The 14533-nt window shown below is 37.7% G+C and overlaps 1 protein-coding gene across 1 annotated transcript in view; it reads right to left on the minus strand.

Moving 5' to 3' along the window:
• GABBR2 (gamma-aminobutyric acid (GABA) B receptor, 2) overlaps window positions 1–3970 on the minus strand; it is a 371505-nt gene extending 367535 nt beyond the window's left edge. Inside the window, exons 1-2 of the mRNA XM_009996521.1 lie at window positions 3821–3970; window positions 2961–3098 (exon numbers count right to left, since the gene is read on the minus strand). Of these exons, the coding sequence (XP_009994823.1) occupies window positions 2961–3098; window positions 3821–3970 (288 nt within the window). The remainder of the gene's footprint in view (window positions 1–2960; window positions 3099–3820) is intronic.
• Window positions 3971–14533: the final 10563 nt, after the last annotated feature.

The following is a 14533-nucleotide window of genomic DNA, read 5'->3' on the forward strand; positions in this document are numbered from 1 at the left end:
AGAAAAGCTCAGCAGGCAGGCAACCTCATATCATATTTGCTAAAGAAAGTAATTTTTCATTTATTATAATCTGTTAATCTTTCTTTTCTTCCCTATTCCTCCCAGTACTATCAGTAGCATCCTGAATTTCTCTTGAACTGAAGACAATCATCACTTTGCTCAGCGACATGACAATCAAATCAAATATTCCTGCTCTGTTTTCATGACTGCCTGCACAGGGAAAAAAAGATGGAGTCCGACATTCAAATGCATATCCTCTATTAAGTAATACAGTGTCAGGTTAGCTTTTGTCTATATGCTGTTTTGCCTGTTTTTGATTGCAACATAAAATGACTTCGTCATGATCACAAATTCAAATAACTATTTACGTAAGCTTGCTGTGATGCCCTGAGGTGAAGTTTCAGGTTTTGCAGAAGGACAAATCTTGTATTTTATCATGCTGAATATTATCACTCCACTTCCAACAACTACAGATTTCTATCTATTCCTTCTATTCAAGTTGTGGTTTTAATCAAAGATGTTTACGACAGTGGGTTCAGGGGAGTGGAAGAATTTGTACTCCATTTCCCCACTATCTTACACATGCTGATTTACAGATACACATATTGCTGTCACCATATAACATAACACTTAAACTGTATTTAGACTCTTTCCATTCTTCCTGTACCATCCACTAAACCTCTCCACACTTCCCAGCCATGCTTCCAGGTATTCTTTTGTCATTCAATCAATATATAACTACCTGACACAAAGCGGAGTTACAACACGTGAGGATTATCTCGTGCCTGCAGGATACTAAGCCCAAGCAGCAGAGAATCCCTTGATGTACTGATCATTAATAATGTTTAAGACTAAGTCACAGCTGTAGTGGTTAAATACGAAGAAATAGATGCTGTTTGATAGCAATGCTTCATATCATTATATAAGTTAACACATACATTGACAAATTAAGGCATTTAAAAGCAAATAGAAGCTTTCTAATTGCCCTTCCTTACTGACTGAGCAACTGCATTAACAAATTGATTTTTAGACCTTAGCAGGCAGAACTTGACTGCAAATGAAAAGGATTTAGCACAAAGAAATCCAGCTCTTTAGAACATCATCCGGAAGCTCCATGTGACAAATTCAAAAAAAAAAAAAAAGTGCTCCAGCCACCTTCATTAAAGGCCCATATGGACTAGGTAATTTTTAAGAGAGAATGTTCCATGATAGCTTCAAGCTTTCTGTTGCTTTCTCTGTTCTCCTGAGAGATACACTTTTATTTTGTTTTCATAGGATAACTGATGCTTTTCACACCAGAAAAAAACCCTGAAATAAGAAAAAACTATCTGATATGACGATCACTGCAAACACAGTTAACAAGCTCCTCTAATTATTCTCCTAAGATTTTCCCATTTGTACTCTGATCATCATCATCTTCACAAACTTAATTATGCCTTATTTCTTCATTTTACCCTATTCTCAGTGAGTATTCCAGATGGAAAAGATGAGTCTGTTGGTAACCAAAACCTTACACACTATTCTTTTATAGTTTTGGAGTTTTTTTGCTATAGAATGCTTTGTTCATTTTAATAAATAGGACAAACTTGTCTTTGGAGAAAGAGGAATATTGAGTAGGAAAGCCAGAATCATAGAATCCTAGAATCCTAGGGGTTGGAAGGGACCTCGAAAGATCATCTAGCCCACCCCCCCTGCCAGAGCAGGGTCACCCAGAGTACATCACACAGGAACTCATCCAGGTGGGTTTTGAATGTCTCCAGTGAAGGAGACTCCACAACCTCCCTGGGCAGCCTGTTCCAGTGCTCTGTCACTCTCACATTAAAAAAAAAATAAATCTGATATTCACCTTGAACCTCCTATGCTCCAATTTACACCCATTACCCCTTGTCCTATCACTGGTCATCACTGAGAAAAGCCTAACTCCGTCCCCCTGACACTCACCCCTTACATATTTGTAAACATTGATGAGGTCACCCCTCAGTCTCCTTTTCTCCAAGCTAAAGAGACCCAGCTCCCTCAGCCTTTCCTCATAAGGGAGATGTTCCACTCCCTTAATCATCTTTGTGGCTCTGCACTGGACTTTTTCAAGCAGTTCCCTGTCCTTCTTGAACTGAGGGGCCCAGAACTGGACACAATATTCCAGATGTGGCCTCACCAAGGCAGAATAGAGGAGGAGGAGAACCTCTCTTCACTGACTAACCACACCCTTTCTAATGCAAGCTAGGGCATTTCCACTTCTGAAAAGCAAATTGGCTGGCTAACTGGCATCAACAGCCATCAATCCAAAAACCATCATTGGACAGATGATTGAAGAAATTAAGAAAATCGTGCTGTTATCATCTGCATTTTAAAGATTTGTATTAGTAAATTCTGATTCCTCAGCAGAGGGAACCTTTCCAACAAACCTGCCCTTTGAGAACGTCAGAAAGAACAGCTGGGAATAAATGTTCTTTGTCAATCAAATACTGAAACATGTATTCAGTTACTAATTAGAATTTACAAACTTCTAACGCTTTTGAAGTCAATAGAAATTATTGCATTATGACTGAGTAGAGACCAAGACCCCTGTATACCATAACTTCAGGCTTGAAGAATTGTTTCCGCTAACTCTGGATGAGTCTTGGATTTGCCCACCCACCATAACTTAATTTTATTTCATTTAGGTTGCTTTTTGAGATACTTTAGATTAATTTTATTCCATTAATCTACTGAGACATGTCTGCTGCCCCATAGTCCCAAACATTTTGAATACAACGTGAAGCCTTAAGATCGATTGCTATATGGAAGTAGATGGAAGTAGTTGTTCTTTCCACATAACTTCACTGGCCTTCAAAACTGAGATATACTTATTATACAAAATGTTAAGTTTGAAAAACCATCAAATACTACATTTCTAAATAAAAATAAAAAGAGAGATACAAGATAGTCAGCATTTGAATATATTCCATTCCACGCCTTACCTGAACCAAATTCCATCCCTTTAGAGATTCAGCAATGATAGAAGTAACTGTTGCACATACGCCACCAAAAACCATCAGATGATTAGGTCCATATTTTATTGCATCATAGAAGGCTTTGAGTCCTTTGGCGTTGTCACACTGGAAAAATAAAAAAAATGTAATGTTCAGTGTCACAAACGACAATTAACTAAGAAATAAACTACTGGGCAAGAAAAAAAATGTGGGGGTTGCACTGATATAAAAATTGTACAATATATATCTTAAGATCCAAACATGAAAAAAAGGAGCACAATTTAGAGTTTAACACCAAATGTCTACAGAGTTTTCACAACAGGAGGAAAGTTAGACACTACTCTTGGTCTCTGTAAAGAAAGTTCTCTCTCTTATGAAAACTTCTAAGTAACCTCTTCTTAAGGTCTGACCTTAGTATTCTGTGCAAAAAACAAATAGTAGAGAGCCTGTTATTTAGGAGAACACCAAGTCTTCAAAAATATTAAAAGAATATTCTTATGAAGTGCTAAGAATCAATTGGTCTGCTATCATAGATCACCTGCTTTGAGCAGGAGACTAGACTATATGACCTCCTGAGGTCCCTTTGAACTTGACATGTTTCAAGCTTGATCATTGTTTCAGGTATAAAGAATTTTATCATAAACTGAGACCATGACTGAAAACTAAGAAACAAAGGGTGATGCTAGTCAGTATTGCAAAATACATTAATATCAATCCTTGAATGGAATAGTATCAATAATTCATACTAATTTATGTAGTCATGGCTTAATTCTGTGCTTTCAGTGAATATACCTGAAGCTAAGAATTTTATTCCAAACTGGGTCCAGAATTCAGGAATGTCAACAGGCTGTAATGGTAGCTGCCACTGGTCCAGTTGCAGCCACTTCTTTATGTCTCTTTTTGAAACGAATTTTCTTGGCCTCTTTTGCCTCCTCTACAAAGTCTTCCTCAAATATAATCTTTTTAAGAAGTAGCATACACAGTCTCCAATATTTCATTGTGACAATTCAATAAAACAGTTCATTTACTATCAGCATCAAAGCAGTAATTGTATTGCATTCTATTGAGAGAATAAAGATTTTGACTAAGAAGTTTGCAAGCTTATATTAATCTTCTTACTGAATTAATATGCTAAGAGAATTCTTTTTCTATTTGCATTCCATCTGCAAGAAAAGAATTATTGCTCCCACTTATTCAAACAAATACAGATTATCACTGCATAGACGTTTTAAAATTGCATCATTTTGCACAACATTTTCTTTCGTATTACAGAAAAAAACAAACCCACCCAAATTCAGTATGGAGAGGCTCCCTTGACAGTTTGATGGATTAGTGGCAAATTTACATTGTGGAGAAATTGAGATTGTGATTACTGGAACAAGCAGCACCTTCCAATCTTAATCCCCCTTCCCCCTACTCAAAAATCAGTTCCAAGCACAACTAGAAGGCTCAGCTACATATTTATTTTTATAAGTAGCCAAGGACACTATACCTTTCAGTATCTGAACATAACTGACATTTAGCCAAGTCTTTGTCCTCATCCATCTCATCATTTGAAGCTGCAGCAACAGTGATTGTTGAACTGGTTTTCATACCAACTTAAAATAATTATTTATTTTTTCATTATGTCATGTGTTTTCTATGTATCACTGATTAACAGTTTAAGAATAATAAGTCATATATGAAATAAATATTGTATCGATAATAAAAGTCAGAAGCTACAGCCCATGAACTGCTACATACATAAAAAAGGAGAAATAAAATTATGTAATCTAAAAAATAAAGACATATATTATCTGAAGTAAAATTCATACTGAAAATCACCTTTACATGAAGAAACACTGATGTATTTTTAGCTATTATTTGCCTACAAACTGTTTCTTTCTGCAGTATAGCAACCTTCTGCAGCTAAGGATCCTGGTAGGTAGGTTGCTAGGAAGTCCAGAACTGTTCTTATGGTAAGGCTTTTTCCTTTATATTTATTTGATCTTCTCATGTTTATAAAGATACTTGCATAAAGACAACACTATTTCAATCACACAGTAATTCCTTGGGGAGGTTTGCTGATAGCTTTATTTGTCTCTCCAAAAAAGGAAGGGTTAACACTGCTGAGATATATTATTGATCAATCCAAAGTTCATAAAATAACTTGTGAACTTTTCCTCAGTGAGACTCAGTTAAAGTCTACCAAGTTTTCATCTTCGTACTTTCTCCTTGATTAGTCTCAGCTCTCTCTTTTAGGCCACCACAAATAATTACAGGAGTCGAGTCTGCTCCTTGTGTGAAACTGCCAAAATAGTCTATTGTCTGTCTCAGAGATGAAGAAAAATAACTTAATATTGTGGCTGGCCATGACTGGACAGAAATGAAAGGAAAAATGAGAGAGAGAAGAAAGCAGACTTTCACTTCTCTTTAATGTCACATTTCACAATACACACTGTGTATAACATTCTTCCCTGCAAGCAACAGAACAGTCTGTCACAAGCATTGAAAAATAAACATTCAGATAAAAATAATTGCCCTGTCAAGCCAGACAGACAAGCAGTTAGGAAAGGTTTCTTCCTGCCTCTAGTCTGTGGAACGTATCCTTAGCAAGTTCCCAAAGCCCTTTTAAAAGAGGACTTTTTCAGAGATCCCACAAGGCCATCATCATTGCTCGTGATCTGCTACTGGCAAACTATACATAAGTAACCCTACAAGTGGGCAACCTTGTTGAAAGCACAAGCAGAGACACCACTGAAATTCCCTCCATATAATACCCAAATGAGTTCTGGAATTGCTGTCACGAAGTAACTACAATTTGGTCCAGGAGAAACGCTATGTAGCAATCTAACTACAGTACAACAAAAGACTGCATAAGAACCAAAATCCACATCAAAAAGCAGAGGCTAGAAAGTCCTGGCCACATGCGGATGACAAGAATCTGACTGGCTTACTAATTGGAGCGTGACTAAAAGCAATGAAGGGGAAAGAATCCCTCATAAAAAGTCACAGACTTAAATGATGAAAAATATCACCCCAAGGAGCCAACACTGCTTTTGTTGGATAGTTTTGCTCTTTCACCTAAATTATCACTAATATCTCTATTTTGCTGAGCTGAATTGCAGCCAGCTGACTTTCAACTTGTCTGTGAAAACAGCCATGCTGAGCTGCTGATCTCAGCTGCTCACTGAAACTCTGAGGATGGCTGTGATGCCTTTTCTTGGCAAAAGTTTTACCACAACTGTAATTTCAAATAGATGCGATTTGGTGCATGCTACAACCTTCTTCAGATAAAGAGGCTGAGAACTACTCACCCCAAACACATTAATTGCTGTGCTTAGTCTCAGCCAAAAGCCCTAATAAGCCACATACAAAATAGCAAACATACATATTAAATAATTACATTAAATGCATCTCAACACACTGACTTCATACAGATTATATGGACAATTCACAAAAAGAAACATTAGCAAATAATCAAGGAAAGGTCTATAAGAGTCCTACCTCTTACTGCCACAAAGACTGAGTAATATCAAAGGTGGCACCTGGCAAAGGCATAGGTTCCATTTTCAAGGAAACAGAACCACTTAATTAAGAAAAACAGCCAGATCAACTGCTTGCTGCATAGGAGAGGACTCAAATGAGTTTGGAGATTGAAGTGTTAACCTTCCTGAACCCTCTTCAGAGGAGAGGCTGGCACACAAAAACTATCACCCTCCACCAAGAAAGGAACCTGCATGAAGAGGGAGAAAGGGCCTGAGGCATAAGGGAAGCACAAGGATAAGAAACCTTTCTGGAGAGAACAGTGCAGCAGCCAAATACCTGAGCCAAGAGATTCTCCAGAGGCCCTCTGCAGCTGAGAGAAAGGATGCCCCACGTGAAAGACACACATCACCTAAGTCAGGAGAAGCAGCAGAACTGACTCATGAGAGTTGCTGACTGTCAGAAAGGCTGTAGGGCAGACAGTGAGATACCAGGGTGTGTACTCAGACCTGCAGGGCCATGGGGTGACACAGTGCAAAATCTTAATACAGAGGACAGAAATAGGTCTGATACATACAGCTTTGATGACTCCTACAACATTGACAGGTTTGAGCAATAACAAGACTACCAGAAGAGCAGATACTTTTTATTAAACTGACCTCATTAGATTCACACAGCAATGAGAACTATTATGAACTGATAAACTCATCAGATGCATGATTTAGACGTCTAGCTTTAGATTACCCAGCTGTTTCTCACTTAGTATATTCTGGCACAACTCTATTTGACTGAGTAAAAGTAAACCTAAGGAACAATTTTGGCATTTATTGAGCTACTGGGTACTGAGGTTAGAGATCCTTCATGATAGAAGGGAATAACTAACAGCTAACGTCTGCATAATTAAACACCCAACTTTTTCAGGTGATTTATGAGCTTTCCGCAGCACTGTGCACTGAATATCATTGGAAAGAGAAGAAAGTGATTATAAATATCTGATGAGACTTCCTTGAAGAGCCATAACTGAGGTACAAAGCCTTACTCCTAATCTCTGCAAAATCTTGCTCAGAACTAACTCCACATTAGACTATGAGCATGAAAGGAGCTAAGAGATAAGGAGCACAAAAATTATTTACATTCCCTTCTCTAAGTCATCGAGCAATATAGACAATTCAGTGAAGAACATATGGACAACTGTTCTGAGCTACAATTAAAGACCAATAATGATAACATCATCCAGTGTCTGGCTCTATGGTCAGGGCATGCTTCTCCTGAGGTATCGTCTTTGTTTCCAGGTATCTGCAACTTAGGTTCTTTCACAGCCAGAAATTCTATTTTTGCATTTAATCGCTATAGTTTAAACAACTGCTCTTGGAACCACCACTTTGAAATACTACATTTACTTGACAATGTAATTATCCATTGAAAGAAAATGCACTTCCTTTCATTTGTTATGTCTTCACACTGTGCAAAGTACGTGTGAAACATCTTGCCACGGGATGTTACGAACGTTAGAAGTTCACAAATATGTGAAAACAAATTGAACTAGTCCACAGATCAAAAACCAATCCCAAACTTCATAATAGAGAAAGTGATTTTCTCAAGAATCACAGATCATTGTTGGCTAGGACAGTGCTGTGGGGAAGCAGGATTAAATGCTTACTCTGTCCTATCCTGCAGATTATCAGCTCCCAGACAATGCTGAGTTACTTGCATCAAGTCACGGTATGAACCACTAGAGCCATTCCTGTGCTCTGCATTTGAAAAAACAAACACAACCCTATTCCACAACTACATCAAACTTCCGCATCTTAAAACAGAAGTTAATTTGTCCTAAACTGTGGTCTCTTCTGTACATAAATCCTCTATCATATTTTAACTATTAGAAGTCAGATTTCACTTGGCTTTAGAAAGAGTAAACACCACAGAAAATGACTTTATCCAGTGAAATATTCCCTCTCACCTTGACACCTTTGGTACACTTTGAGACTTTACCTGGCAACTTCTGTATTGATCCTGCCTGCTGTACAGGGAATTGCTCAGAGTGCTACCACTAAAGTGCTGGTGCTTAGTGCCCCTATTTAACTGCCTACGTTCTGCCTCAGGTGCCACCTGCCCCTTAAGTCACTGACCCCACAGAAGGGGTGACCACTCACCCCTCTATTGCCTTGCTTCCTAAGACACTGTCTAAACACCCTGTGCAGGCTCAGCTTCTTGCTTAACATAATTTTCTATTTCTTGGTTCACTACTTGGGAACTAAGTCTATCCAGCAAAATAGAAAAAAAATCCTGTCTCTCCTTATATAAGGAGTAAATACTCTCTCGTTTTTGCATTTTTTTTCCAATTTTATTTCTATGACTTATATTTTCTGTCTCAGTACTGTCTTTGAGTATGTAACATTTACACTGGATGATTCCAATTTAAGAACTCCAATATGAAATAGAGTGTAGCAAATAGACAAATCCTGTGTAATCAAAACTGACTCTACCTAAGTTTCCATCACACTTAAATATGCAGTAATAGCAGAGGTAACATTGACTTCCTCTTTCCACAGTAAACTTGCATTCAGCTTGGAAGTTGAAGCCTTTCCTCAAAGAAAGTTAAGCCTTTCTTTGATCTCCAACTGTCACGCAAAGAGAAGTTCAGAAAATCATCAAGAAACATTTTGCATATTTGCAATATAAAGATACCTCCCCTTTCACAATTCTGTATTGGGTTTACATGGCAAGGTTTTGGTAGCAGGAGGGCTGTAGGGGGTGGCTGCTGTGACAAGACACCAGTAGCTGTCCCCATGTCTGACAGAGCCAGATCCAGCCAAAATGGACCCACCACTGCCCAAGGCTGACTCCATCAGTGATGCTGGCGGCACCTCTATGATAACACATTTAAGAAGGGATAAAAAAACACTGCACAGCAGCTGTGAAAAAAAGAATGAGAAACATGCAATAGAAGCAGCCCTGCAGACACTATGGTGAGAGCAGAAGGAGGGTAGGAGATGCTCCAGACACCAGAACAATGAAGGCAATGATAAGGCAGGCTGTCCCCTTGTAGCCCATGGAGGTCCATGATGGACCAGATGTTCATATGCAGCCCATGAAGGACCACACACCTGAGAAATTTTAGATAGGGCCCACTGTATCCTTTTTTTCTGACTATACCACTGATTAAACAGAGAAGTTGTTCTACAGCTGCACAGCAGTGAAATCTGTAATTCAGGTAACACTGCCCAGGACTTCTGTAAGTCAGTGAACATGAATTCAAAACATTACCATCTTGTTCTGAATTGCTAATGAAAAGCTAATATTTGTGCCTCAGGGAGTTCCTTTTGTGCAATATGAGCAATTAGTCAGATCTTACAGTATAAGTGATCGAGTTCTATGGGATTATTCTGCAGCTGGACCCATCATATCTAAACAGAATCAAACTAGTGTTGATTCAAATACTCCTGGATGTTATGAAATCCCTTCTGGCTCAGACTGTTTTTGCTGACTCACAACATACAGTCCATTTTGTTTAACTTACTTCTATATCAATCCAATAATATCACATAAGACAATTTTACCAATGTTTTCTAGTTACCAGCATTTAGTAAAATGGCTGAATGTTCACACACACACAGAATGTCATCTTGAATTAGAAATTTTTGCAAATATCCTTAAAGTTGCACATAGACACCCAGTTTTACAGAATAAAGATGTAAAAAGCAAAACTAAGTGTCAATACTGTATTGTTTCCTGTGACACCCCAGTGCTCAAACACTTATCAGGTATTTTGGAACCTTCAGTATTAGAACAGAGATGAACTTTCAGTTCAGGAAGTCTGATGAGCTTTCATCAGACCAGGATGAACTTTCAGTATTAACAGGGAGAACAAGACATATAATGCCTTGCTTATTTCTGTTACTTCCTCCCTACACAATCTATACTGCTTCATTGCTATTATGCTTTATGGGGGAAAAAAAAGTGGAATTATGGAAAAGCATAAAAGTCCAGAGGAGTTAGTATAGAAAAATAATATATTTAAAGATGTTCAGAAAACAAATAACATGTCCTCTTGTTGAGAATCCAATTGTTACCAAAGTAGTTCAACATTACAATGATTTCTAATGAAACAAAAAATTAATTTTAATTATTCAACAAATGAGAAAAGATCTCTGCTCTTTATTTGCATCAAAAGGCTTTTTAAAATTCCACTAGGAAATCAGTTGTATTTTTGCATTTAAGTAACCTCAAAAGGTGCTAATTGTTTCAGACACTTGGGTCCCAAGATGACTGTAACTTAAATTTATTGATGCAAGCTACTTACTATTCTGTTGCGTTTCATTCTGAAAGAAAGACACATGCTGTAGTAGATTTACAAGACATTTGCCAGTTGCAGCTCAATTACAAAATTAAGAGCTAAGGGAGATAATTTTGGCAGGCTTAACACACAGTCACTAATGTTAATTGTTCAATTTTGTACTTGTCTTTTTCTCCCCTCTGTTCATTACCATTTACACCACAAACAGACTATGCTTTCATAGATCATACCAGTTCTAGCCACACTCTGTTGGAATATTTTGGTTAGATTTTCTTTTGTTCTACTTCCTTTGCTTTTTACAATATAGGGAAGAAGTCATGAAAGTGAAAAGAGGTATATGACCACATTTAAATATGGCATTTGGTTTTCTTTTCCAGGTCTACAGTATGAGTACTGCAAAAAATGTCCATCAGCATGAAAAATGAAAAATAATAAACCAAAACAATACAGAAGTCCTTCCTTCTATGTTTAGTAATATACATGTTCTGAAACTTTCTTTAGAGTTGAGTTTTACCTAACTTATTTTCTTATTTCTACTATTGACTACATACTTGGTTTTAATAGGCAGATTATTTTCCCCATGTCATTCTCGGAGAAAGAAAAATTAGCTAATGCAGGGAAGGGTCACCATCTCTGACCTGTTGATTTGATGCAGTTGATACTGCATCTTTTCAGTATCCTGAAAATGGTTCTGCACTGAAAATGGTGAAACTCCTTTTAACTGCAGCTGTGTTCTTTGCTGCAAATCAAAGGAAGGACAGGAAGAAGAGAAAGCAGGAGAAAATCCAAATTTGTAAATAACAATCAAGAAGATCTTGTAGATGGAAGAAAAAGTAAGCATACTAGTGTAATAAGCTGCAATTGAAAATGAGATGAGTGCAATGATATTCTGAAAAACCACTTGGCCCTCTGCAATCAGCAAGAATCAGTTGAGAGAATTCTGCTGTATGAATTCTTTCTTTCCCGTGTCCTACTCACTTTTGAGAATGACTCTAGTTTTAAGGGTAAAAGATAAAACCTTTCTTGTGCTTCAGTTATCTGGCAACAGGGCCTATCTCTCTGTGTGTTTAACTGCAGAATTTTCTAAATAATCATTCATTTGGGATGACAACAAGCACAGATGACTCTGAGGCCCTTGAGAATTGTTCTTATACTTTCTGAAAGTCACTTACTTTGAAAACCTGAGAGAAGATTTCTTAAGCTATCAAAAGGATGTCTATGGCATTCTTGAGAATATATTTAAATTCCAATAAAAGGTCAGAAAGTATATTGTATTTTTAAAAAATATGATTAAACTCTTTTCCTTTAGAGGATGATGTTCTTAATGAAGTGGTTTAAGTAGCTTGTACATGGCTTGTAAAGCATGGCTTTTTCTCAAGTAATATTTTTTTAAATTCGCTAATTTTTTTCTTATTTTAATTGTATTACAATTTCCCAACAAGAATTTTGAAAACACAGACAAAGGTCAGAAGAACAACAGAACTAACAAAGAGATTTAAAAGGGTTTAATAAATTAATAATAGCAAAAATAAATTTCTTGACCCAATGGTCAAGAAAATTTGGTGCAATATTTTTCATCACACATCTATGATTTTTGATTAAAACATTTCTGTGATACAAAACAGTTGAACTTTGCCTATAGTTAATAAAATTCTGCTAAGCTAATTTACTTCAGGAGAAATAACGTGTGATCATGTGGATAAGCTAACACTTAAGTTAGCCCATAAAAGACATAAAAAAAAATAATCACGGTATGTTTTAATTTTACTTAAATGAACAGAGCGCGAGACTACAATAATTCAACATTTAATAGAATTCGCAGGCTGGAAAACGATAGAGTGCATATCAGCACAGGCAAACTTGATATATTTTTTCTTTTTTCCAGGTGTTAAAGGAGACAGCATCGAGAATAAACAATTTTATTTCAGCCACTACTCACATGGCTTGATGCGCAGTGTGCGAGCAGGGTCAGTGCTTCACAGTTGCCAGGTACCAAAATCCAAGTATCAGCTAGGACCCTTGCTCCATTTTCCAAAGCCCAGAGTATCTTTTTCCTCCCCCAGACTGAAAACCAAATTTTAAGTGGTGACTTGGGCTTGCCTTAGTTATGCCTGATAGTGGTTTTCTCCAGTAGATGCCTGTAATTGCTAAAGCACACTAAGACTTTCTCCTGACCCCATGGGCCACCATATTTCATACAGTGCAGATCATCGTGATAAACTGTTATTCTCAGGAGAACTACACAGTCCAAGCAACCAACCAACATTTTGAAGAGGAACTTTTTAAATTTAAAAAAAAAAAAGCCATTGGAAAATTGGAAATTGTAAACAGAAATTGTAAATTGGAACAGGTTGCCCAATAAAGCTGTGAATATCCCTTCCCTGGAAGTGTTCAAGGCCAGACTGGATGGGGCTTTGAGCAACCTGGTCTAGTGGGAGGTGTCCCTGCCCATGCAGGGGTGTTAGGTACCTTTCATTCTAACCCAAACCGTTCCATGATCCTATAAAATTGATCTGCAGCACCTGGCAGACTGAATGTGCTTCTGGTTCAAACCCACTGTGACAAATGGTGTCATCACATATGACATCATTTTGCCACCATGGTGCACTATCCATTTCCCACAAACACAAGCACTTCCTGAGCGCAGAAGGGGGCAGGAAGGCAGACAGTGGTAGAGAGACTTCAAAGGTGAACTGGCAAGACTAAGACAAAGCTGAAGTGCCACAAGCTTAGCTGCAACAAGGAGCAGACCCAAAAGTTGAGCCTCAGAGGCAAAGGCAAGAAAATGAGCAGCCCTAGAAGTATAGGGAAATATCAGAATGGAAATATGTTTTTAAAGTATTCAAGCTTCATGAACTCTATGGCAGGGTGTTTGCAGGTATTTCTTCAATACTTATTTATTAACTTTCCCAGCTTACTCAGTTTTACCTACTTAAAGGCTCAACTTGACCTATTGGGTTTTATATTACAGGAAATTAATCAGTATAGATTAGGAACCACTTCAAAAACCCAGAATGGTGGATCTGCCTGACTTGTGATCCTGTCACATGCACACTCAGACACTAAATTTCTCCGGCTTTAAAGTTACACTAGCAAGATATTGCCTTTATGCTGCAAATTGGAAACAAGAGGTATTCCTTTGCAGGAATAAGACAGACTAGCAGGCTGCCAAATAAATCCTCAACACTTACATTCAACAGCAAACTATGGGATTTCTGCAAGCAGAATGACCAATACTCTTGGAACACCTACAGCAAATCTTAATTAAACTTGCCAAGAGCAGGGCATTACTCACCTTGATGTATCAACCCCTGGGTGTTTCCTTCACATGCTCCAGAAAATATAGGGCACATGGAAAAAATGGGAAATAGAGCTGGGCTGTATGCAGGTGAAATGCATAGAACAAATGCAAAAATGTGTACATAGATCAAACCTGCAGTCAGCCCCAGAACAACCTCCCAGATGTTTAAAAGCAAATATATTCAGTGCAAGTCTGGCAACTGCCAGGAATTTATGCTAGAAGCTAAGACCTACTAGCTCGTCCAGCTCAGCCTGATTAGATCACCCTAATTCTCTTCCCTAGGTGCCTACTTCAGTTTGTTAAATGTGCATATGCTCCTGACATACAAACAAACTAACTCATTTGTTCTTCAGTTCCTTTCCTGCTTGCCACCCATGTTGAACTATAAGAGCTGTAACCCTAAAAAGATACTATATTGTCTCTTTATGTAGTATTCTCCATAGTAAAACCTCAACACAAACTCCATCAGTAGTGTCTCACTGCACTAGTAATTCCTGC

This window comes from Chaetura pelagica, unplaced genomic scaffold (genome assembly GCF_000747805.2).
Source record: "Chaetura pelagica isolate M959 unplaced genomic scaffold, ChaPel_1.0 scaffold82, whole genome shotgun sequence".
NCBI classification, from domain to species: domain Eukaryota; kingdom Metazoa; phylum Chordata; class Aves; order Apodiformes; family Apodidae; genus Chaetura; species Chaetura pelagica.